General features: G+C 39.8%; 1 protein-coding gene across 1 annotated transcript in view; it reads left to right on the plus strand.

The window, feature by feature from the left end:
• The first annotated feature begins 1,945 nt into the window (after positions 1 to 1,945).
• Positions 1,946 to 27,485, plus strand: part of TFEC (transcription factor EC) — a 106,440-nt gene continuing 80,900 nt past the window's right edge. The window contains exons 1-3 of the mRNA XM_010574106.1: positions 1,946 to 2,100; positions 4,768 to 4,915; positions 6,720 to 6,783. Coding sequence (XP_010572408.1) covers positions 1,946 to 2,100; positions 4,768 to 4,915; positions 6,720 to 6,783 — 367 coding nt within the window. The remainder of the gene's footprint in view (positions 2,101 to 4,767; positions 4,916 to 6,719; positions 6,784 to 27,485) is intronic.

Below are 27,485 nucleotides of genomic sequence, written 5' to 3' on the forward strand. Positions count from 1 at the left end.
CCATCCACCTTGTCATATCAGCACCTGCCATGAGGGAAAAGAGATCTCGAGCAAGCAAGCAAGACATCACAAATAAACGTATTTGTCAGGGTAGGGCCCCCTTAGACAGTGGTGTTATGCTCAATGCCTGAAGTTGTTACGTTAGAATAAAAGGAGGAAATACTTGGGGTGCATTAAAAGTGTTTTTAAAATACCTGTGTATTCTGGTGAACCTGACAGCAGCATCTATTGTTTAGATTGTCTCAAATTGTTAACCATGTGATTGTTTCTGAACTATTAACTGTTAGTGTTGAAATGTTCTCATTGCTGGACATGGCCCCAGGCAAGTTTCTGTAGACAAAGCACCATCGTTTCTGAGAGCAAGGCTATGGAGAAAATACATTAGGCCAATGATAAAACCTCTTATAGCTCTCTATTTGAAAAGAAATTGTGTTACCATGAGGTGGAGATGGTACTTTACATTTGCCCAGCAGGCTACAGAGTATCAGAAAGCTCTTACATATGTAAAAAACCCCATAATAATAAAAAAATAAAAATCCCAGATTATTAGATTCAATACTTGTAGATTGCATGTAATCTCTTGGAGTTTGTTAAACTATAACAACAAACCCCTTGTATCACTTTGAGCATTACTTCAGCATATAGTTGCAGAGATTAAGGAACAATTTTTGCACAGCTGATCTTTTGCCTGCTGGAGGTCACAAAAAGAAGATAAAAGAGATACTTCAGGTTCATTTCCAGGACTCCCGTTGCTACAGAGACAGGGAGATGGAGAAGAACCTAGAAGCAGGAAAGTCAGCTATTGAAAAGTTGAGAAATGTCAGGAACTTAAAACTGGCCAGCAGGTATTCACACTGTGTAGTTTAGCCTGTCTGCTGGAGGAATTTTTGTGCTCTTCATCTTATTTAATATGTAGCAATTGTGCTTCTGGTAGCAGGTCTGCTGCACACCTTGTTACAGATTTCTCAGCGAAAATGTAAGAATGACAGGATCCTGCCTTGTTCTCAATTTCTGTCGTTGGCTGCTGCCAGGTTAGCCCATGGTCTAGAGCATTTTTTTCCTATGCAAAGGTCCCTCCTAATGTATTAGAGTGCAAGGCCTCTTTGGGACAACATGGCATAACTATTCATGTCATCAGCAGCTTTTATCAACTGTATATGCCCATTTATTGAATGTGTTACTTCCTCTTCCCCTCCTCCCTTAATATTTGGCCTAAAGAAGCTTAATACTTGGTGTAAAAATACTTCAGAGATGCAGCCCCTAACAAGTAGTGTGATTGTACGTACAATTAAGGTATTTTTGTTAGTATTATGCTCTTTTCTGTTTTTCTTAATGCCTCACTTCCTCAAATTATGTGAATACAATAGTATCTCAAACATTCTCTCTTCTGAAATAAGCTTTTGGTTCTTCTGAGACTGAAAAAAATCAGAAGAGTTAAGAAGCTTAAACCCAAACTATGATTTTTTTAAAATTTATTTAATGAAATAGCATGGGGTTTTGTACAGTTATTGAACTCAATGGTTTCATAACACTGTTTTAGATATACTTAGGGTAAGGAGAGACTGTCAAACTTGTGTGATCTGAATTTGTACTCTGTACTGGATACAGTGTATTTTCATTAGAGGGCCTGTGAAACTTGAATTTGTTCTCCATTCATCCGGAAGACCCTTATTCTAACAGAGATCATGGAGAACATTGCATTGCATTGACCAGGAGGTCCTAAAGCCCGTACTGAAGGGACACCCAAGGGACTGCAGGAGGCCCGCTTTGGGTCAGGAAGCCGCCTGTCCTTGTCCCCGTGGTGCTGAGGCATCCCCACCAACATGAGGGTGATTGCTTCTGGGTGGAAGTGGGAACTCCAGAGGGTACCACAGGTTGTGCCTTTTGATTTTAATGAAGTGCTTCTGTGCTAGTGTGTCACTGTGCTTGCAGTGCGGTGGTGTCCATGGTCTGGCCGTGGGAGGGCTGCAAAGGTCGTACGTGGTCAGCTTGGGCAGCGAAGCAGCCCCTGGAGGGATCCAGAATCAGAGTTTCTGGCAGTACACCTAGTTTTGATCAGGATGCGTGCAGACTGTCAGCAAAAGTGGACTATCTTGTGAGGTAAGCTGTGGGAATGAAGATGGAGAGGACTGTGCTGTGTGGAGCCTTCCTCACCATCTCTAGGCTATGTATAGCCCCAGGCATTTAATGTAAACTAATCCTGCTGCTTTGCTGAATCAGGGACTTCATGACGTGATGCTACAAATCAGGAAAGAGAGGTTACTTCTTCCATTTGTTTGAGCTGGACAGGATACTCTTGTCTTGACAGTATCAAGTCTATTGATCAAAGGGCTGTGTGTTTATTGGTGGTGGTGGAGGGCATGAATTTCTTGTATGGAGTTATGCAGTTCTTTAAGCATGTATCCTTACAGGCTGTATTATTAATATGCATGCTTTTACATTTTCAAACATAACTAGCTGTATTGATTAGTGAGTTATATAAATGGAAGAAAATAGTAAACTAAATTGAAGAGCTACCTCATTCATCTCTGGACTCTAGAATGCTGGTGAAATTTCCTTCCTTCAAACAGCGCTGAGGAGCCCTTTCCCAAGGGCTGAACTGCCCAGCACAGTGGGATCATCTTGGCCCCAGCAGCCCTCACACAGAAGAGCTGCCATTGTACTGGTAACTACCAGATCTTCTGGTTTTGGCTCTGTGGGCTGGAAACCTAAATCTCAGCATATAAACAGATTCCTCCCAAGCTAAAAAGAAACTTTTCAAATCAAATTACACATTTAGTGTCAATATCCAGCAGATTTACATCAACTATAATATTTTAAAAGAGAAGCCTATAAATAATATTCAGAGTCCCTAACATTTTCATTAACAAAATTGACACTACTTATCAGCATTTTAATATACTAATTGGCTATGTGCTGTCTTCATTTCCACTTTGAGTGCTGTAAGGCAATGTTTCTCAGTTATGAATTGAGGATTGTTGCTAGTCTGTAAGATATCAAGGAGTGATTCATGAAATTATTGCAAAACCACCATATATGCAGATGTACAATTGAAGAAAATAGAGAAAATAAGTTAAAAAAAAAAAAGATAATGTTGACATTTTAGCATGTTTTTCAGGCTAAGAGATTAGATTGTCTTTTATTTAAAAAAAACAGAAAATACTCTTTTTTTTTGTGGTAGTCCAGAGGATGGATTAATGTCAAGGACTCAGGGACAAATACTCGGAGGATCAAAAACTCCTGGCAGGTTCTGAACACTCTCCACACTGGCAAGTGCTGTGACAGCTGAGGGTACCCAGAGCTGATGATTTGAAGTTCTCTATTAATCATATTATAGTCTCTGATATCTGCTATTGTGTTAAAATATTCCTTTGAATAAATTATTGGGATTTTATGTCCTGTAATCCTGAATGTGCCATTGATGCTGAAGGCAGGAAGAGGCACTGATGTGGAATTTTCAAACCCCCATGCTGACCAAGGAGCACATGCCCTACCGAAAGGCAGCGGCACTTCTGTTATGGAAACATTCTTCTTAGAATTACACCACAAGATTACGTTAGCTAATAAATGTAGTTTAGATTGTAAACCAGTGGTGGCTCCAATGCATTTTATCTTGGGTGGAAAATGTGCATGTATTTACATGAGTGTGCATGTACACATTCAAAAAACACACCAAAAGTCAAATAGAACAATATCATAGAATATAAGTGGGTATAGGCTATTCCTTATTAAGAGAATGCTAATAAGGTGCAATATCTAGTCGTTATACATTGGAAAGTAGAAAAAATAGCTGTTACTTTCAAAAGACTTTGTGACTTTGTCCTATGTACTCCTTTCCATGTTCAGCCCAAGGTGCCACATCTTTGTCTCTGCAAGGTTGGGGTTAGCCAGTAAAATTCTCCAAAGGTTACTCTGCAGGTTTGCAAATACACATGAACTTCGCAATGCCTTTAAGCATTAGTTTAAAAAAAAAAAAAAAAAAAGAAAATCTGCTATGTATTGTAACATGTTAGAACTTCCTATGAGCTGCCTTCATTGTTTCTTCCTTGCATGCTATTTCCTTTGGGTTATGCTGCTACTGCATGTCATTGATAGTGACATGCAGTAGCTATGACAGGAGGACAAAGAAAGATTTCAGCGAGGTTATTAAGTTCTGGTGGGGATGGACCCCATTATCCTCAATATAAAAGCCACCCTTACTGAATTCCCGAAAATAAAATAATTTTGGAAGCATTTAAAGATGTCCTCTTGAGCTGAAATGCCTATTAGTCTTCTGATGTGTTTGCTGTTGGTTGCTAACCATTAATGCCACAAGTTAAGAAACACATTTATTTTTAACCTCTCTGTGCTTCAGTGACTCCTGTGCAACAATTTTTCTGGCCTTTGAAAGCTATGTCAAAGCCAGTTCTCTCCTCTTTTTATGGCACAGAGAACGTGGGAGCTGCATGGCTTGCTAAGGATCTTCAAGTTTGAAAAAAATTTCGTTCTGTAAGAGAAGCCAAATAATTTTCTTGTCCTACTGGTCATGTTAAAGCTTAATGAAATTTGTGGCAACTGGGTGGGTTTTCAGGAAACGGAAGGATTTTCAGTAGCTGTTGGGATATATGAATACCTTTGGTAAGGCTAGTACTGTTCCGGCGCACTGAGGCCTTATACAGTTGGCTGATTGTTAAAGGTTTTGGCGATGTACCCTGCACAGGAAACAATCCCATCCCCCCACAGATGCTCTTCTCTGTTTCCTCATAAGAATGTAATAAATGACCATAGTGGATCACACCAGACATCTTTCTGGCTCAGTATCCAGTCTTCAGCAGCCAGTGGTAGTAGAAGCCTAGATAAGAGTCAAAGGACATCTCCAGAAAGCAATCATACTCCTCCAGGAAACAATCCCAGCATCGAGGAATCTGTGGCTCAGGTAATTCCTGAGTCAGAGATATGGTATCTTTGTAAATTATAGCCCCTGATGTTTTTCCATTAGTTAGCCCAGTGACTTTTCAAACCTATGTAACCTTTTCCTCTCTCCGTAATCCTCTGACAAAAAATACCACAGTTTAGACATAAGTGAAAATGTTTTCCTTTTGTTTGTTCTGAGCTTGTCCTGTGGTCATTTCATCATGGACATGACAGTCCTACTTCTTAACTAATGAAAAGTATGAAGTGTTTTCTCTTCGCCTTCTTCACTCCATGCATCTTTTACACATACCTCTATCCTATCTTGCCCGAGGTGTCTTTTCTCCAGGATGGAGAATTTTGTCTGTTTACTTGATCCTCATGAAGAAGTCATGGTATACCTTCAACTACCTTTGCTGTTCTTTTTAGCACCTTTCCATATCTGCAGTGTTGTTTTTACACAGATAGACAAGAAGGACTCAATATTTGAGGTATGAATACACTGAATTTAATGCATGACATTACCTTGTTTTCTGCGTAGTTTGTTTCTAATATTGTTTCTGTTAGTTTGACAGCACTGACCATTGGATTTGCCATCTTAGAGAACTTTTCAGCTTCAAAACCCTTTCCTAAGTGGTAACATCTAGTTCTTTAAGAGCCTCTGCCAATATTGTATAAAGTTAGAAATGTGTTCCCCCAAGTATATCACATAATTTTGCTGACAGTGAATTTCATCTGCCATTTTTTAACTGCTCAGTCATTGTCATGAGACCCTTCAGTTATACTACCTTCAATAACCAGCAAATTCTGTTACTTTCCCCTCTACAGTTTTTAGAGGCTATTTCTGAACATTCAGAGCATCCAGTGATACCTCTGGGATTTTGCTAATGGCAAAAATGGATCTAGATAGATTGGAGCATTGGGCAATGATTAATGGGAAGAAATTTAACAAGTCAAAATGGAGGATTCTGCACCTAGGATGGAGTAATGCCGGGCACAAGTATAAACTGGGAGAGGAGTGGCTGGCGAGCAGCCCTGCAGAAAGGGATCTGGGGGTGCTGGCTGACAGCAGGCTCAATATGAGCCAGCAGTGTGCCCTGGCAGTCGAGAGGGCAAACTGCATCCTGGGGTGATCAAACAGAGTATAACCAGCCGGTCAAAAGAGGTGATTATCCCGCTGTATTCAGCGTTGGTGCAGCCTCACCTTGAACACTGTGTGCAGTTCTGGGCCCCACAATTTAAGAAGGATGTGAAGGTCCTTGAATGTGTCCAGAGGAGGGCAACAAAGCTGGTGAAAGGGCTGGAAGGAATGTCCTATGTGGAGCGGCTAAGGAGTTTGGGCTTGTCTAGTTTGGAGAAAAGGAGGCTGAGAAGCGACCTCATTGCTCTCTACAGCTCCCTGAGGAGGGGAAGTGGAGAGGGAGGTGCTGGTCTCTTCTCCCTGATGTCCAGTGACAGGACACGTGGGAATGGTTCAAAGCTGCGCCAGGAGAGGTTTAGACTGGGCATTAGGAAGCATTTCTTTACCGAGAGGGTGGTCAAACACTGGAACAGGCTTCCTAGAGAGGTGGTAGATGCCGCAAGTCTGTCAGTGTTTAACAGGCATTTGGACAATGCCTTCAATAACATGCTTTAACTTGGTCTGCCCTGAACTGGTCAGGCAGTTGGACTAGATGATTGTTATAGGTCCCGTCCAACTGAAATAGTCTATTCTTTTCTATTCTATTCTATTCTGTTCTGTTCTATTCTATTCTATTCTATTCTATTCTATTCTAATTTCATTGAGAAAACTGACCATTTATCCCTACTTTTAGTTTCCTATTTTTCAGCCTGATACCAATCCTCGTGAGGAGCTCTCTTATTCTGCACCGTCGTCCTCTTTAGCCACCTTTGGTAAGGGAAATTTCTAAAAGCCTATTGGAATCCCAGTGAACTGTGCAATCTGCCTCCAGTTTTTCCATATGCTCAGTGACTGCCTCAAAGAAATCTAAGAGATTTGTAAGGCAGGGTTTTTTTCAGCAAAAACCTCATCAGCTCTATCTCCTTACATTGTTACAGGTATTGTATGTGTCTAACAGTCTCCCTTTTATAAGTCTAACATTTTGTCTGGCATGAACATCGGATCTACACATGAAGTCAGTTTAAGAAAGAACTAACACAATCTTTCCCTCAGATGAAGCTGGCAGCAAATCATAGGGCTTCCTCCTCAGCTTCAGAAGGAGGCGAAATAGGGTGGCTACGTGCACAGCCATCTCCACTTCTGTAGGTTATCAGCTGGAGGCTTACTGATGCTGCCCTTCCTCTATGTCTTTTTACACTTGTGCTTTAGGCTGGCCACTGCTATACAAGGTCAGCATGACACACAGCCGTAATGGTGGTGTCGGCAGAGGTATTTAGTTGTCCCATTCACGCACCGTTAGGCTGACACCCAATGCCTTTGAGCACACTGCTGATATAGAGTGGAGGTAGGAAGCCCTCAGTGAAATCTAGGGCTGATGGTCAGACCCTATGGTCACAACACACCCGGGCATTACAGACCTTTATAACCACTATTTGCTATCCTGTCTCACCACCTCCTGCCTTCATAACAAGAAACCCTAATTGTCATCAGGGTATTGAATTTTCCTGAACACCTTCAAATGAAATAGCTTTCTTTGAATTTAGATTATTTCTCAAACATTACTTTCTATCGCTGCCAAGTGTTAAAAGAAGACTGGAAACAGCATAGACGGGCAGCAATGAAGCTTTTGGCAGGAGCTTTTCTTCAAAAACTTGTTTCTATGTGAATGGTAATCAAGAAAAAAAAAAGTTTGTGCCTGAAATCCTGCTACTCTCTTACCTTTGAGACCTGCATTTTCAAAAAGTTGATGGCAGGGGACTGTACATTTTCTTTTGCTGCTACTCCAGCCTGATCCCTCTGCAGTAGTGACCTCTACACTTATTTTGCCTTTCAATGTCTTAAAATTTAGTTTTCTGTGCAGTCATTCACACTGAACCCTGAAAAGAAGATACATATATATTTATAATGATAAAAGAGAAAGAATTTCTTGACTGTTACGGGCTTCTGATATTTTATTAGCCAAGTCTACATTCACCCTCACCCTTACGGGTCTCCCTGTGGTAGCTCTGAGCTCTGCTGATCTCCTAGACAAATGATGGAAACATCTGACTTAGAGCCTTTTAGAATCAAAGAAGATTGAGAGGGAAAAGACCTGCTAGGTCATTTTGTCCATCCCCTGCCAATACAGGATCATGACCTACTGTACAATAACTTCACTAATGTTTTGCCAAGTCTCAATTTAAACGAATCAAATGATGGGGATTATATCACTTTCTTTGGGACAATATATCCCTGTTGCTTCATATTCTCTACGAAGAATTGTTATGATATTCTACTTAATATTCTCAATATCACCATAATTACAAGGATAACTTATTTTCTTCTTGTAACAATTGTTTCTTTCTTGGTGTTCATATTTTTCATATATATCATGTTAAAAACACTGTATTTGTCACACAATTCTTCCCAGCTTTCTTCATAACTCAGCTCCTAAGTCCCTTATCAATGTTTGGCGTTTGCCTTCATTTAATTTCCCTCCACTTAATTCATCTTTCTGGTATAGGCTGCTCAAAAAGTTATGTATTGCTCATTAGATTATTCTAGATGTGATTCTCAGGTGTTAATGTTCTACAGCAAGGCTTTTGCCTGAGTCATAACGTGATGTGTCTGGATATGTAATTCCAAATCTCCTGGGTGTCCCCGTTTATAGCTCAATGCAGCTCTCTGACCAGTTCTCATTCTTGTCTTTTATGGCACCAATATACCTTTTACACGCTGCTGAAATTCTATTTTAGTGAATCATCCTTCCAATTCTCAAGTAAGCCCACTTGTTCATTATCGTCATCATTTAATATTCTAACTCATCCTACTTATTTCCCTATGCACTTTTGTAAAATATAAAACTTTTTTTTGCAGAATTTCTGTATCTTATGTTTTAGTCAAACTGGAAATAATAATAGAAAGAAAAAAGCCAGACTTTGAGTTACATAAACCATATTGAATTTTTAAAAATCAATTTAATTTTTTCTGGAGCTGCAAAGACTAAGCAGCTATCAACATTAATACACATTTATTGCTTGGCATTGCTACAGATCAGAGTTAAGTTTCTTTGGATAAACTCACTGGATATTTCCAAACCATTATATATTTACCTTTCATTTCGACATAACATTCATGCAAAATTCCTATGAGGTTTTTTTACTCTTAAATAACTCATATGTACTTTTAATTTTAACACATCTTTCAATTTTTGTTTTCCATTGGAATTCTTTGACTTGTTGGTCTGACTAGAAAATTTTTAAAGCCTCAAACTATCAACAAAAATAAAAATATGAAAAAGATATTACATGATTATTTTTTAACTGCTACTTCTTGGTCAGATCTGAAGAAAGAAGCATGGGAAGAGACAAACTGTATTTTAAATGGCCACAGAAATTAAGTAGAATTAACTTTGTTTAGCTATTTGTAAGCTACTGTGCAAATCATTCATATAAATTAAGTTGGATTTCACTTTCAAAATATTAATTGAACTTACTTTTTACTCTTTTAATTGCAAAATTGCTGATGTAAATGAAACTTATAAATGGAAATATACTTGAAGTTTCTATATGTCTTTTACACATAACACTTGTATATGTGACTCTCCTCCTCCTCCCCCACTAATATAACTAAGGGATCATAAGCATGCATTCCTTAATAAACACAAATTCCTTCACTGTCAAAAATTGCTCCAGGCAAAAAGCTGGCAAGCAAAGAGTTAACAAAAAGGTCAACGAAATGTGAAGAAATCTGGTCCTCAATGTGTACAAAAATAATATTTGTGGTTTTAGATGTCTTTTATGTTTCTATTGCTCAAAAATAGATTTTTTTTTGATTGAACATTTTCAGCCTTCCATTGACTGAAATAGATGACCGCCTTAGGGCATTTTTGAAGGGGAAAACTAAAAGAAAAATGACTAAATTCCTTTGTTCAGAACTGCTGCTCTGCATATCCAGTAAATTTTTTAATACAAAGACATACCAGTCAATGGGGAGTTTTTCTTGCAAAAGGACTGCAAGATCAGCTTCTTAGTATGCAAGTGTGACCACCAAACAGGGATGATAAGACTGCAGTGACCAGGAAGGGGCACTTACAGCCATCTTCTCAGTTTTCATGTTTCAGAACACTGCAGCTATTCACATTGGAGCAGTTTGACCAAAACAGGAGAGACGGCCAGCGAGGGAAAGAAGAGAAACCCTTCACACTGCAAACCAGCTAGGAAACAATGCTAGCTAGTCCCATGGTTGAGGCAGCCTGGCACTCAGACGCAAGAACAAGGTGACCTTCCTGGAACATGGGAAGATTCAGTTTTTGCTGAGCTTTAGGATGGAGCTGACTATGCACATACCTGCAAAGCAGGTAGTTAATCCAGGCACAATGGATCAAAGGCTGTATACAAAAGGACTAACCATTTACTCTTTGTGGCTAAGGAACAACATTAGCAGTTAGGAGATACGGCACATTTCTGTTCTTACTTTATTTTTGAATCAGCACAGATGAGTTAGCTAAACTGTTCCTCAGCTTTCCCTCTTGCTTGTATCTATTAGAAGAGGCTGCTGTGAGAAGTGGTGCTGTAGTTTTTGTGATGTATTTACATCAGAGCCTCAGCTGAAGATGCTCTGAAAGAGCAAAGCCAGATCCTTGTCCTGACATTTATTCTGGACACTCAAGCAGTGCTCTATGCAGAATTGCAGGGGTCAACATTACTGGAATAAGTTTTAGAAGTGATGTTTACTTTGTGAGCAAAAAGAAGAGGGGATGTTAGAGTGTTAAAACTTACATTTTTATTCAATTACAGTTATCCCCTCTTTAGTGCATATTAGCCAGTAAGAAATACATTGAAAAAGCCTTGATCAAAGGGAAGAATCTACAAGGCTTTCTTCTCCATTGCTGCTGCTGGCACTACCAAAAATGTTCTGTGTAATGTTTTAAAATTTTTGTTATGTTCTTGGATATGTATTGACATCTTAGCTCAGAACAGCTATTTAATGGCTATTGTAATTTAACAGGTTCATAAAATGCATATTTAAAAAGACCCTAAGCAGGCATTCGCTCAACAGGGGAAGGAATTTGAAGCACCAGAAACATAAAACACATTTTAAAAGGTCCTGTTGATATACATTGAAACATTGGCTAAATTAATAAATCCCAGTTTATTAGACTAGACTAGACTAGACTAGGCTAGAACAGAACCGAACAGTTCAGTTGGAAGGGACCTGCAATGATCCTCTAGTCCAACTGCCTGACCACTTCAGGGCTGAAGTTGGTTGGTTTATTTTTTATGGCATTGAAACTGAAGAGGGACTTAAATGGCATCATGAAGGGTTTCTACAGGTAGATCAACAGCAAAATGCAGACTAAGGAAAAAGCAAAATCCTGCCTGACCAACCTGATAGGCTTCTACAGTGAGATGACGAGCTCAGTAGATAAGGGGAGAGCAATGGATGTTATTTAGCTTGACTTTAAGAAGGCCTTTGAAGCTGTCTCCTATAGCATCATCACAGACAAACTGACAAAGTATTGACTAGACAGTGGATGGTGAAGTAAATGGAAAATTGGCTGAAGTGCTGAGCTCAAAGTGTGTTCAACATCACAAAGACTATCTGGAGACCGATAACTAGTGATGTCTCTCAGGGGTCAATATTGGGTCCAATATTGCTTAAAATCTACATTCATAACCTAAATGATGGGCAGAGTGTAAGTTTGCAGACAACAGAGAATCAGGAGGACTGGTTGCTATACCAGATGATTGTGCTGCTCTTCAGAGGGACAATGGGGAGAAATGGGGTAACAGGAATCTCAAAAAATTCAGCAAATGGAAAAGCCAAGCCCTGCACCTGGGGAGGAATAACTGCATGCACTAGTGCAGGCTGGGGCTGGCCATCTGGGAAGCAGCTTTGCAGAGAAGGCCCTGGGGGTCCTGCTGGACCATGAGCCAGCAACGCACCCTTTCAACAGGGAAGCCTCTCCTTGGGTGCATCAGGAACAGCACTGCATCACCTGCAAGTGAAAGGTGTGATCCTTTCCCTCTCGTCAGTGCTGGGGAGGCTACACTATAGCTGGAGTGCTGGGTCCAGTCCTGGGCTGCCTGGTCTGAGAGGGACATGGGTGTACTGGAGGGAGTCCAGCAAAGGGTCACAAAGATGCCGAAGGGCTTGGAGCATGTGAGTTACGCGGGGAGGGTGAGAGAGCTAGTATCGTTCAGCCTGGAGAAGAGAAGGCTTAGGAGGATCTTCTTCATGTGTATAAATACCTGATGGGGGGGAGTAAAAACTGTGGAGCCAGGCTCTTCTGAGTGGTGCCCAATGATGGGCCAAGAGGCAATAGGCACAAACTGAAAGGCGAGAAATTTCAATTCCACTGTAAGAAAAAACTTTTCACTGTGAAGGTGGTCAAACACTGGAATAGGTTGCTTGGGGAGGCTGTGGAGTCTCCGTCCTTGGAGATATTTAAAACCCAGCACAGCCCTGAGCAATGTTCTGTGGCTGACCCTGCTTTGAGCAGGCCAGTTGGACTAGATGATCCCCAGAGGTCCTTTCCAACCTCACCATGGTGGGATTCTGTGGTTTAGACAGTTCATTGTAATACACTCTGCTGTCATTAGAGATTTTGGAAAATGTCTTTATTCTTTTTTTTTTTTTTTTTTAACGCAGAGAGAATCATGTCATCAATAAAAAAAAAAGGTGGCTCACACCATGCTGTACCACTTCCCTCATTTTGCTTTCTGTTTATCTGATAATGCATTCTGCCAGGGCCTGGGCCAAGGACCAGGAGATCTAATGTCTCATGCTGTCCATATTACAAAAAATGCTCACACTGCAGTGAATTAGTAATGGTGTTCAAGCCTCATTGTGTTTCCTGGGGGCAAAGGCAGTATACACCAGTATAAGTGTGCTTTTATTTTAAAGGGTTGGAGGCTGATCCTACAAACCCTTTCTAGCGTGAGTAATTCTGATATAAAGTTTTCTCCCCCAGAGCTATTCACTTTTGAAAGGGTTACTCTTCACAGGAACCAATCCTTGTGTTGTATGTGGCAGTTTAGAAACTGGACTGTGAAAATATTTCTTCTTCTGAACATAGAATGGTAATGTGGATGGTTGTTAGCAACGCAATTCCTCCAGCAAACGGGAATGGTTACTGCATACAGAATCAGTTTTACCTTCATTACTTTTCAAGAGGTTACTTAAATATATATTGTATCTGCTATAGAGCAAGTAGGAAACAGAATGTGGAAAAATGAAGGCTTCTCATATCAATTGTGGTCCTTTTTTTTATAACTGGCAGTTGTTCCTATTTTCAAGTGTTTGTTTCTACTTTAATGAGGATACCAACTTTCATCCAGTGAGATGTGTGGGTCACTTTGTTAGAGCACTTGCACACACCAAGGCAATACGCCAGCTGGAAATTTTGACTTTTAGCTGAATTATTTTTCCCCAGCAAATGGCTTTCCTTTTGACATATTTTAATGTACTTGCACACTGAGAGGAAGAGTGGGTGAACAGAAAACAGACTGTTTTATTAACCCAGCAGTCACCTTTGAGATTCATACATGTCCACTTTTTTCTCGCCTTTGTACCTAATCCCAAGAGACTGGTACCTGGCTTCCCTTGGAATAACAAAGTCAGTCACAAACCTCCAAACATGATTGTTAACTGAATGCCAACTGTTTCTTCTCATCTTTTTTTTTTCTTTTCCCAGTACTATGTTAGGGATTGTGTCTTTATGGGTGCCCTATAACCATAACATTAATTTGGTTTTATATTTAAGGATTTTTATTTTATTTTCAATAGTAGAGGTACATTGTGCAAGAAATTAAATTGCTGCTTCTATTTTGTGTGTGTGTTTTATAGTGATTTTTTCAGCTCTGCTAATAGTGGAAAGGGAAGAAATAAAGCAATGCTGCAGGCACTGACTGGACTACAGTTTCAGCTCAGAGGAAAGCTACAGGATCAAGAGTGGACAGACAAGCACCCTCGAGAAGAAGCCCATGCACATTATTCACAGTGTCATACGCCAGTTTCACAGTATCCTGGGTTCAATGGATTTTTTCCAGTGGGAACACACTTTTCATCAAACAAAGCTCCAGCAATCTCAGAGGTACCTATATTACCAACAGATATTTACAAAGCAGATTTCTGAATGTTGTGTTACCTGCAGAAAGCTATTCTTAATTGTAACATAATTAGCTCATTTTGAAGTGCACCTAAATGAAATCCAGGAGGGAGGTGAGGGGTGAAGCTTTTGGAATTAACACGTTCTAAAAAATACGTAGGGCTCAAGCAAGCAAATGCCAGGGCATTAACCAACTAGGTCTTATCCCACGCTACCTCAAAACATGCTCCCTGAATCATTAATCTTAGGATCAACTCTCTAATGATCTAGAGCTGACAACTTACACTCCGTCTTCCCTTTGGATAGTGGAATGTCTCTGGAGCTTTCTTTCCACATCATGCCGTATCTCCAGGCAACAGACAGGCTGAGGTCCAGCCAGCGGGGAGCGGGAACAGGGCCCAGCAGCCCCACGTTTGCTCCCTCACCTCATGGCAGAGCCGGCAGCTTCTCGGGACATGGGGAGAAAGGATGGTGCTTCCCGGTAAATCTGTGCCTGGCAGATGTGGTTTTGGCATCAGCCATTTGGGAATATATTTTTTTCATGCGCTGCGGTCGACAGCCTGGGTTGGTGCCGGACTGTGGTCTGTTCTCCCAGCTCCAAGGACGAGCGATGGGGTTGTGGTTTGGTACAATGGCCACGGTGCAGGGGTAATATCGCACAGGCTGCCAACTCCTCAGCCTCAGGGGGAGCGCGCAGGGGTGCAGAGCTGCCGCACGCCAGCCATGCCGTCCCTTGCGAGGTATGCGTTGCACAACAGATGCTTAGAACCATTGCTGAACAGATCAGATGATGCCACCATATTTCTCTCTGTTCGAATGGGAAGTAACTGTGGTATTTCAGATACCACATGGTGGCAGCTGTTGATAAAGGCTGATACTAGTTTGTTTTTCGTTTTTAAAACTGAGGAATGATTAATTGCAGTGAGTGGAGCAGCCAGGTAGCCATTTCAGAGATGTTACTTCACAAATGTTCTGGTAGCTTGGTATCTGACGCACTGACCCTTTCTTTCTCGTTTAACAGTGGGAAGGAAAACAAAAAGATAAGTAGAGATTCAGCTACCATCCAAACTCTGAATCCCACAATGAATATTTTAAACCTTTCTTTGACTGCTAATAAACTTTCCCTCCAGTTCTTGCCACTTTCTTTCTCTTCTGGGCTCCCTCTGCTCTCCTGTTCCTCCAGTATTCTTCACTGTAGCCTGGGGAAAAGAAGTTTAAGAAAAATAATAAAGTTTTTATTTATTCCTTACAGCTTTTCTGCCCCTGTGGGCATTTGTCTGCCTGTCTGGCTAATGTGCTGTAATGAATCTGCTCTCTGCCATACACACACGTATCGTCCTATCAATCAGTGAGAGGAAATGCTGAGCATGGTGAGTGCTAACAAGCACTCAGAGGGGTCAGTACACCAGTGCACTACAGTGGCATGCTTCTTTCCCTACAGGCTGCTTTAATTGGGGGGAACACAAATGAGGTGGCGTGTGGCTGGCACCATGTCTTCTTGCCTATCTCCCTGCTTTGGCAAACTGACCCTCTCTACTTCAACTTTCAGGGCAGCGCTAACCCTCCTCTGGCTCCTGCTGGGGGGCAAGTCCCTCTCAACCCCGTTGGAGTCTCTGGGTTAATTGGGGCAGGTGGAGCTGCTGGAGGAGCTTGCTTGCAGAGGCTAGCGGGTGATCAAAGGGTGCTGAAGAGCCTGTGGGGATAGCACTTCTTCGCAGGTTGGAAATCACAAGGAAAAGAGAAATGGGAAAAGGTGGAGAAAAAGTAAGGAGGGCTCTGCGGAAAAGTAAAGCAAGGCGGAGATAGGAGATGGAAACAGTGAAAGAAATAGGAGATAGGGACACTGGAAGGACTGAGGGGAAAAACCAAATAAGAGGAGAGAAAAAAAATAAAGAAGTAATGACAAAAAAGATGTGGAAAGTCATATATAACTGGAGAGAAATACTAGAAGTAGGAAAAAAAAATGAGAAAACTAAAAATATTCCTGTGCAGAAGTCAGGGTAGACAGGAAGCAACATCTCCAAAAGATCTCAAAGAAGATCAGGTCACCAGAGGAATTTTTCAAAGGCAGATTTCAGGTTTTAGACGAGAAATCATGCCCAATCCATAATTAAGTAGCAGTGTTTTAAGTTATATTCCTATAGACAGGTTGACTTCTAGACATGATTTCTTTTCACCCATTTGTGGGCTGCCAGCATGCCATTAAGGACTGACTGTCATTGCTCTGTAGCACAACTTATGATTGAGTACATTTTCTACCGGAGGCTTCACAGCAAAGCCAATCTGTCCTTTGTTGGCTGTCTGGAAGGTGAAAAGGGATTTGTTGGAAAGAATAGAGGAACTATAAATCTCTGAGGGGTTATAAAGTCTCAGGTGGGAACTTGAGGTTAACTGTATGTAAGGACAGACCATTATACCTTTCTGAAAGTCCTGCATTTTCTTTGCATGCACAGAAGTTCTGGTGTTGATAGGTGTAGCACGATTGCAAGGCAGTCAAATGATAAAAAAATCTTAAAGCAGTGTTTCATTGCCCAGAGTGAAGACTAACGAGGAATCCATCTTGAGTGAAGTTTTACTGTAAAATACCATTGAGAAAACTGTCTTTGAGATCAAGGATTTGGAAAGGTAGCAAGAAAGAGTTAGTTTGGTACTTTAGAAAAACAGTAGCAAAGGCCTAAGAGAGTTCGAAGTCTGAGGCCTCATGCTGAGTCCTCTTCTTGTGACACAAAATCTGGGTCCAGATTAATTTCTGTGTTGATCAAGGAGAGCTGCTTATACCCTCCAGGAAGGCAGGTTAATCTACAGAAATACCAGAGGCAGTAAAAGAGCTACCAGATTTTCTCCTGTAGTATTTGTAAGCCCTATAAACTAAGAAACTTTGGCTTTAGCAAACATCTGGATTGGAGATTTTGAAAGAAAATCCAGAGGAAAGTAGGATGCCATTTGTGACTCAAAAAGTGTGAATTCTGCTCTTGAATAAATACCTGATGAGGTGAAGGGCAACATGTAGTGAGAAATATCATTCTTCAGTCAGTGGGCAAAGGCCATGTTCCTGCTCTCCATGTTTACCCCCTGCTGCCCTTTTCTCAGGAGTGTTCAGTATCTTAGTCAACGTTTAGCTTAGATAAAGACTATGAACCCTCTTTGAAGGAAAATTTATTTTATTTAGGAATGGCTTTTATCAAATATTACTTTTGGTGGAAATTTTAGTGTCTTTTATTCTCCAAGCAATCAGCCAAGCAAACTAATTATTTAACATTTCAGGTTGCCACTTATCTTGTTCCCTCGCTCATTCTTTAATGGATACATTTGAGTGGACATTAAATTATTTAATTAATATATATATTCCTTCTCCATGGCATGCCTTTTAGTTGTCAGTGATAAACTGTGTGTTCACAAGTTCAGGATAGTGCATGTCCTTTGTAAAGACCATTGGCAACTTTAAAGTAAAAAGAGCAATATTGTATTGTAGTAATTATCATTGCTAAAACCAGAAATAATCATTACAATACAAGCATTCGAACCAAAATATATTCCCTGGTGAGAAGGTGTTATGACTGGAAGAACTCTGTGGTTTTGGCAATATTTTAAAAGAGTTAACAGGTTATTCATCATAAATAGCAAAAGAATGGTTGATATGGCATGCACTTAAAGAATGAAAGAAAGATAATGTGCCTTATGGAAAATTGATTTTGTCAAACTAACTTTGTATCTGTCTTGATCCAATTTCAAGTTTGGTTGATAGAGGTAAGACAGTTAATATAATATAGCCAGACTTCCTCAAGGTGTTTGATTAGTACCCATGTCAAATTAACTTTCCGTGCAATAATTGGATTAATAAACTAAATAACTGACAGATGTGAAAATGGATTTGGAAATAGGGGATCATTGCTGATTTTGACATAGTCCTTTGGAGTAGCACAAGAATGAATTCTTGGCCCAGTGCTACATAAATATATTATCAACTACTGAAAACAGTTTACATGTGTAAGTGACTTCTTTGCTGAGGGAGTGGAAAAGAGTGCAGAAAAATGTCACTGGTATAGAATAGCATGGGCTTTTCAAACTGTCAAAACTGTGTGCACAACTAAATAATGTATGTTTTAATGAGAAGTACAAAACCTGCATCTCCAGAAAATGAAAAGCTCTATCAGGCCATAATGAGATGGGGGACTTTATCCTGGGAACCTGTAACTTTTGTCAAAGACATGGGAGTCAGAGACCTTGATCAAGTGGAAATGAGCTGCCAGAGCAGCACTGCAGCAAAATAAGTAATCAAATTTGTATATCTAAAAATGTATATAAATATATAAATAAATAATCCTTGAATAGGACCAGGGATACTGGCTTACCTGTGTATTTGGGGCTGGTCTGACCATTATGGGATGCTGTGTCAATTCAGATCTCCCCAGATCCAGTAGGAAACTGGTAAGAAGGTAAGGACTAGACAAAGACTCGAGCAAATTATTAAAGTATAAAAACATCTATATTATCATGAAAGATTTGGGGAGCACCATCTGTTTAAGTAGTGTAAAATGAGGTTTAAAGGAGACCTGCAGAAAATCCAACAGCTGTAGAGACACCAAAACATTCAGAACAGGCTCTCCAATAAACACAGCAAAGGTATGCAGGGGACAGTGGTTGGAAGCCAAAGCTGGAGTCCCTGGATAAGAATCTTTTCACCTGGTTTCAGGCACCTACAAGGTAGGTGTTTGCTAAATTCCCATTGCTCCCAGTGAGGCCAGAATGATGCTTGCCTGCATATACTGGGAAAAGCTCTGCATAAGGGTCTGTCTGTTAACCAGTTTGAAATATCTACCCTATGTCCTGGTTTCAGCTGGGATAGAGTTAACTGTCTTCCTAGTAGCTGGTACAGTGCCATGTTTTGAGTTCAGTATGTGAAGAATGTTGATAACACTGATGTTTTCAGTTGTTGCTCTGTAGTGTTTAGACTATAGTCAAGGATTTTTCAGCTTCTCATGCCCAGCCAGGGCACAAGAAGTTGGCACAGGACACAGCCAGGGTACCTGACCCAAACTGGCCAACAGTGTATTCCATACCATGGGACGTCCCATCTAATATAGGAACTGGGAAGTGGGTGCAGGGATTCGCCGCTCGGGGACTGGCTGGGTGTCGGTCGGCGGGGGGTGAGCAATTGCACTGCGCATCATTTGTACATTCCAATCCTTTTATTACTACTGTTGTCATTTTATTAGTGTTATCATTATCATTATTAGTTTCTTCTTTTCTGTTCTGTTAAACCGTTCTTATCTCAACCCAGGAGTTTTACTTCTTTTTCCCGATTTTCTCCCCCATCCCACTGGATGGGGGGGAGCGAGTGAGCGGCTGCGTGGTGCTTAGTTGCTGGCTGGGGTTAAACCACAACACCCTACTACAATCTTCTGAGTGAGTGGCTAGGGAGAATAATACTATGGCAGTGACCTGGGACACTGAGGAAGCTTGGAGGTGAGCTTCTCACAAACATGTCTGTAAATGGTTACATTTCTTTTGGAAATAGTTGTTCTAAAGCTGCTGGGGTTAATTTTGATACTTACTCTTTTAGAACCTTTCTGCAGGCAAATTTTATGTTTAAAAACAGAACAGGTCCAGTCCAGACATTGCTAGAAGGGAAGTCATGGCTTTTATAAAGTATTCTGAAAGCCACAAATATCTGTTATACTTAAAAGTCCTGCGCTGCCTGCCTTGTATTTCCCATGTAGAGACTCTCATTTACCCGGTGTGTCTGCTACACTGACATCTTTCCAGTTCCTTTTCTGATGTCCTCTGTTGGTTGCAATGACTCCCACATCTCCCACATTGGTGGATAGGCACATAATTTGACAGAATTTTGACAGAATAGGAGACATTATGAAAGGGAGAACAGAATGGCAGCGTCTTACTACACCCACAAAAATACTTCATTTGAAAGCATGAAGATGCATTATATATCCAAGATCCTTTTCGGATCCAGGTATAGATCTCACCTGCCTCTGTAGGCTCTGTAATACCATCTCAGGGCTTTGCTCCAGGTCACAGCTCCTGTGTGAATGACATACTAGCAGCACATAGGAACATAAGAATACTTAAGTTAGAATAGATCAGCTGTCCATATAGCTCAGTAATCTGTTTCAGAATGCCTTCCTTGGGATCTCCTCTATCTCTGAAACAAGTATCTAAACCTGATTTAGATGCTTAGTGACTTTTTGTAGGCAGTGGGGCAAGCAAGCGCTTTTAAGATCCAATTTATCTGGCTTATCTTAGGCATTTACTTTCAAGTAAGATGTATTGCACCTCAAAGTTCCCTTTTTCTCCCTGTTGACTGAAAAAAAGTCTAGATGATTAGCCTGGATGTAGGCATCTTCATTTTCTCATACACACAAAGTCAAATGAATTCCACCTCTATGTCTTTTGCTTCAGAGAAAGGAAAGAAGTCTCAAAACTTCTTGATTCCACTTTAAAATTAGCTTATGAGCTGACGCTTGAGGGTTAAAATTTAATTTAATGTCACATTACCACAAGTAAAGCAATTGAGTTTATTATGCTTTTTAAGTCTTCCTGAACTGTTTGCTGAAGCAGTTTCTAGCAGCACAGCTGTCTGTGTGTTTGCTGAATTCACATAGATTGTTTCATGGCAGTCATTTGAAATATATTACTTTTTAGTTCTGTGGACTATAAATTTATTTTTTAATATAATACTTACATTTACTGATATTAATAAAATCCTTATATTTAGTATTGATATGTATATCATGAGAAAGAGTGTATAAAGAAAAGGAAAGGTGGAAATGAGGTGAAGGGGTTCAGAAATAAGAGGGAAAAGGGAAATGGGAAGGAGAGCAAAATACGTTTGGGAAGATCTGGAAAGAGGAGGAGCAGAATGGAGACCAAAAGATACGGGTAAGTGGGAAATAAATAGAGAGATCTGTGTAGGATCCTCAGGCTCACTCATTATTTTGTGGACTTTTATAATATCTCTTCTTTTCTTCTCCTTTTCAAACTTCACAGACTTCATCTTTTTAACCTTACAGTGTGTAAAGTCCACAGTCTCCATTCTTCCTCCCATATACCTCATCATTTTTTGTTATTTTTTTAGACCTTTTTATTTTTGCTATGTCTATTCTTGCACACACCTCTTCACATCTGAGCACAGCTGTTGACCTACTTCTGTTCGATAATTCCCGTAGCATGGAAATCACTGATGTCGCTGCTACTGAGAGAGTAAGTTCAGCAGGTCCATCACCTTCATCACTTGAAGAAAGCATTAATGCTGGATCAAAATTTGATTTTTGACTCAAAATTAGAATCACAGGTAACAATCCTCTAAGGACTTGAAGCTGTCTACCGTTGGGATGGTTCAGTCTAAAGTGTATTGTGATTCTTTGTACGAAGGAGGCCAAGAAAAGTAGAAGACAGGTCTAAGAAGAAAAATAGTCATGCTTTAATCACAGGATCTCTTGATTTCTTCCCATGTATTCTCAGCTCAGAATCCTGAGCAGCAGTGAGCTGTCTGTCCACACTTGTACATTTAAGTATGTCCAGGTCATGTCCAGGCAGTCATCCCCTCAGCAACTCTTAGAAGAGTTCTTGGCACAGTTTTGGCCTATGCCAACTAGTGCTCTCCCTCAGTGAGGTTTGGAAGTTACAAGGTCCTGGGACAGTTTGTAATTGTCATTTTGCAAATAGTTGTGTTCTTGTAGTTCGTAGAGATTTACTGACACTGATATGGGCTCTTCCTTGACTTCTGGGCTCAGTGCCCACTGCCATTCCCAAGCATATCAATTTTATGAATAAAATTATAGCTTGAGAGGGTCCTGTAAAACTTCTCTTTTGACAGCAATGTGCTCTTCAGTGTATATTTCAAAATGGGTGGTGCAAATAGGGGTAGAACCCATTTGCAAGATAGGTAAGCAATTTTTAATTTTTTTGTTGTTGTTGTTTTTTACATGGAATTAACAAAGGTTTTGTAATTGTAAAGTAGGGAACGATAGTGAAAGCACTGCTGGCCCTACCTTGAGGGTGTGCAGGCTTTTCCAGTGGTAATGAAAGGAGGCTCAGTTTCTTGTCACCTGCAACAGAGAAAATGAATCAGCTCCATAGACTTGCAAAGCAGATCAGCATTTTTTTGAACTTCTGGCCCAGGGTTAAAAGAGTAACAGGACTCCCAGTTTCCTATTGACTTCAGCAGAAAGGTAGGAACCGTGGTGGGAGTTAGGAGTCTGATATAAGTCTATACTTGTCTTGACAGTCATACTATTCCGGAACTGACAAATGGCAGCCAAGCAAGAAGTAGTCAAACTGAAGGGTCACTAGGGAAAAAGGAGCTTTGAAACATAGTGCTAGTCTCTATGACAAGGGCTACAGTAATTGAATTTTGAAGAGACCTGACTGTTGAGATATTAAGTATTATACACTACATTAGTAATTACATAACAGATGATATTAATGATTCTTACGCAAGTGTTTGTTAAACCTGTAATTCAGATTTAACGAATAACCAATGGCCTTTGTTATAAGAAGAAACCTACACTTCATTTGTGAGATTAATCTTATTTAAAGCAAAAATTCTCTCTCTGAATAGCTGGTGGTATTCAACCTAAATTAGCATCTGCTGAAGTGAGCAGTTGAGCTTCATCTGACATTTATTAGGACAAATGCATAAAGGCTATGCTGTGGCAATACCATTTAATTGTCAGGGCAATTAGTTGCCACTTTGGATATCAGAATTGTCACTGAGTTTAAAAAAAAAAAAATTAAGGGAAGAAGCTGTTGGTTTTATGAAGACCCAGCAGAAATGGTTTCCTTTTTAACTGGAAGTGGTGTCTGAATTTTATATTGTTCATAAAAGTGAGAATCTAATGCCATAGACTGGACCCAGGCATAACAGGGAAAAAGTAATCATTTTAACAGTGGTTGGTCTACTTCTTGTGACTTCAAACCAACTCTGACTTTTATAAAAAATATGTAAATCACTGGATGCTAGGGGCAAAGTCCCTGTAGAGTTTATGGTTCTCTTACCTCCCTGGAAAAATCAGGATTATTTGTTTTCTTTTCAACTGTATTAATATATTAAAAATACCCCCCCCTTGTGTCCTCATGCATTATTCTGTAAGCTTTAGTTCATTTGCTCTGCAGTTTGCGTAGATCTCCTTAAGCAAATCAGATGTGCAAGTTGTCCAACAGTTTGACTCTTATCTCTTACTATAAGAGCTTTCTTATTTTGGAAAATATTCATGTGGTTATATTCTTCCAATATGCAAGTAAACTGGCCATTGTGTGAAAGACTCATCATCAACTGCCCTCGTTTATTGGTCTTTTTGTTCTCAAATGTTTTCTAAAGATCTTTGCAATCAGTGTTGCTTATCTGCCATGTAAAGTTAATATAGCAGAGCCAGAAAAAATCCAGCAGAGTTTGGAGTCCATTTAGCTCAAGGCTCTGATCACAAGCGTGGTGTCTGGAAGCCTATACTCTGGCAGCTTGTACAACGGCTGGCCTTTGGATTAATATAGGAATGCAGAGTTACAAGTCCCTTAATCTTCATAAAGAATGACAACCATCTCTAAATGGCTGGAGTCTGTGTTGTGTGTTCATCCCGTCCTTCTCCCCTCCTCACCAAAGTGGCATTTATCGGTTCCACATCTGTCCAGATCGACTTCCACAGCCCATCTTTTCCATGTGTTGGTCACTTCTGTAGCTGGACAGATAGGAGAAGGTGATTAGGTGATTCTCTGCTTTATAAAGGGGGAATTTAAAATCAAACTCTAGAAAGAAGACAGCGAGATTTTTATTTGGATATGCCAGAGACCTCTGGCCTATGCTGTGATCCAGCTGTGTAGAGGGAGAATGTTGCTATATCTCACTTGCCATTTACTAGCCCTGCAATGGAGGTAATGCATCTCATACATTTACTCAAAACTGTTTCCGACCATCCCCAAAAGTTCAGTGTGTTTTTACCATGAGGCAGATGATCCTGTCTAATTAAGCAGCTGGTCTACTTTCTGAGCAGTGCCAGACAGGGTTAGGTTCATTTAAAGCTATATTGTAATTGAATTAGCTTCTATACATTATTTTCTGAGCAAAGATCTAGGACCTGTGGAGGCCAGCACTTCAAAACTTGGGAAAGTAATACTTTTTCAGAGGCAGGACATTAAAAATGTTTGCTACAAAAACCAGACTGAATCCTTGCAATTTATAGATCAATTGATTTCAGGTTAACTTCTTTGGATGGAGTGAGAGGCAAAGGGATTGAAATGAATGGAAACTCCAGATAGCCTCTACAAGTAGTTGAAATCAAACTTAAATATGATTGAAATAGTGTCAAGATGTCATGATTTGTCTGTGATTACCTGCAGCCCAGCAAAACAACAGAGACTGAAAAGCCAATCTGATTCAAGAGATCGCACACTTTTTCCTTATTTTGAAGGTTTGGAGCTGAACAGACCATTTTCGTGGTACTCTGGAGTGCTGCAATTTGTTGCCCATATGAGCCGAGGTATTGCTCTGTATTTCCGTCAAGGTGTTTCTGCTCCTTTTGTTGCCAACCCTGTTTCTTCTAAACCCTTATTGGTCTCTGGTATGTTGTGATCTTGTCTACTCTATCTTTCCTCATACTGATTGTTGTTATACCTACTCCCATGAAATTTTTTTATTAGTGAATTTAAGTACAAAGCAGTCTTTCACAACCCGCCTGGGTAATCAGCTTTACCCATGAAAGTACTACTCTTTTCTTTTGTGGAGTTGTTATCTGTCATAATATTAGGGCCAGATTTTGGAAATATGCAACTGCTGATGCTCATTTCCAAATCTCTGTAGCATCTCCTTGTACTATTTTGAAAAAGGGCATTTAGTTATTCTCTGGTATTTCCTGAACTGCATTTTTCCAGAAATGAAGCACATGGTTATTGTCAACAGAAACCTGTGGCCAATCTTGGGCTTGATTCTCCACTAGTTGGAAGGAAATAAGAAAAGCTAAGTGTGTCACTTCCTTCTGTCCTGACCCACAGCTGGTTCTGGATCTCTTTAGCTATACTTCAAATGTCCCACTGTATGAGTTTTTGATGAGTAAAACATGATGTAAATCTTTCATATTTGCCTCTGAGAAAAGGGTACAAATAGCTCTTTACAACGAGGTCAAGCAACTTTTGATTTGACAAGGAATTTTAGGACATTCCAATTTTATCTCAGAAGTCGAATGTACTCCCTAAAATGGAAAGCATCATCAGTTTGGGGCATTGTATCTTACACTGTAGAGGCAGATACTCAAAATGCAGTAAAAATGAAGTGATTCATTGTCCATCAAATGCAAGTACAAAATAAACCACAAACAACTCAGCATGGGTAAAGTAACACAAGAATTCTCTTCCACAAATTCAGTTGCCTGCTGTTCAGATCTGTAGTATAGCTTTGTTCGCCATGACGCTTTTCACCTATAAAAGGGCATATTTATCCTTTCTCAGGAGACAGCTGTTTGAATGGAGTAATTTGCATCTGTGGGGTTGCTTAAATTTCACGAAGCTGAGAACCATACAAATTTGGTAATGGAGAAAAGTGTAACAGACAGAAGGGGCTTTGGTACTCTTCAAAGGAATACCTGTTGTGAATGGCAGCAACTTCTTCTAGTGTCCATAAACCTAAAGGAAGAAAAAATACTGTTACTTTACAGCCATGACAGTTTTCAAAGCAAAGCAAAGCAATGCAGAGGTTGTCAAGAAAGCAAAAAACCCACAATAACCCCCACACCTCTAGCATTCCACATTCCACTTCTTTCACCCAGGGCTGCATATTTATTTTGAGATTAATTTGGTACATGTAGTGTACATTTGCCAAGTTTTTTTTCCTATTTAAATCTTCAGTTCCAAAGCTATGTTTTAATCCTATTACTGCTAATTGAGTGAAGTCTGCAGTCTTTCTGAGTTAGGTGAAGTTCAAGTTGTAATTGGTATCAAAGAAAGGCACAATGCAAGAACTGAATATTAATATTTAACTCTTGCCATTTTATTATTTCCACTTGAAAATCACAGCAGTGGTTAAAAGACCTTTTTATGAGTTCATGAGGGTAGTGAATTGGAGACTATGGGATGAGATTTTTCATTCATGCAGCAAGATTAACAGAAATTGCTTTGTAAGAAGTGTAAATGAAATATTATACTGGTGCCCAGTAGTACTGGTTACAGCTACAGGTCTCTCAGTATTCCCATTATGAAATTTTGCCTGTAGGTTAAGTAGCTGCACTGTAAAATTTTGCTCAAGGCTAATACAGCATACAAGATTCTAACCCAGGAGCTATTTTGTTTCAAATCTTCCATTTAGCCTTTTGCAGGTAACTGGAAAGTGTGCCAGTTTTGGATGATGTTTTGGATTTGAGTACTTTTTAAATGACTGTGATTTTAAAGCAGAACATCTCATAAGATATGCACACAATGGAGGATTAATTGCTTATGACTGAAAATAAGGACAAAGACCACCCAAGACAAAGACCACCCCTTTGATTTCAGATCCCTAAACAAGTACATTTGTTTGCCTAAAATAAGTTGTTCAGAGACACAAATGGTTAATTTTTTTCAAAGGTCAAAGAAATTAAAAGAAAAATGTCCATTGTCAATGGTGGCTTTGGAAATAATTTTTCACCCCCTGATTAAAGAATATTTGGAAAACTCATTAACAAAGAATTTCTGTAAGTTTTATTTTCTCTATTCTGATTTTTTTTCATTGGGAATTACAGGCTCTTGCTTTAATCATACCCATAGTGCATATTCACTGCTATACCCTTGGGACTGCTATAATCAATGATTTGAGATCAAACTGGATAGAGACCACAACACAGGAATCATTCCATCTGCATAGTAGTAGCAACTATATTTCCCAGAACTGTATGTTGCTGAAATATCACGAACAGAAGAAAAAAAAAAAAAGTTGTCTGAGAGGAAGAAAAATTATAAGAAGTAATGCTGGAAGTCAGAGTAAACAAGCAAAGAGATCAAAACATAGAAAGGAAGCAAAGAAGAGATGAAAAATTAGGCAGAGAGAAAAACATTGAAAACAGCAGAGCAAAAAGGACAAAGCTGGAAATATTATATCTCCACCATTCATTTCACATTAGATGTGATAAAATGTGGTACTCAATGCTTATTTTTCCTATCAAAATTGCTGTCCATCACATGAACATTGCAGATAGTCTAAACAAGTCATTTGGCCAAAATGTATAACTAACATTTGTAGCAAAGCTGGTTCCAGAGTGAGATACTTGATTCTAAGCACTTGCTCTGTGCACTGTGATTTCAAATCAATGTAGAGATAATCAAAGCTTTGTCTATTTATACACCATTTTTTTCCATTAATATTTTATGTGAATTTCTGCAGAGTTTGTTACATTGAAAGACCTTGCA

Source organism: Haliaeetus leucocephalus, unplaced genomic scaffold (genome assembly GCF_000737465.1).
Source record: "Haliaeetus leucocephalus isolate CR32 unplaced genomic scaffold, Haliaeetus_leucocephalus-4.0 Scaffold406, whole genome shotgun sequence".
Taxonomy (NCBI): domain Eukaryota; kingdom Metazoa; phylum Chordata; class Aves; order Accipitriformes; family Accipitridae; genus Haliaeetus; species Haliaeetus leucocephalus.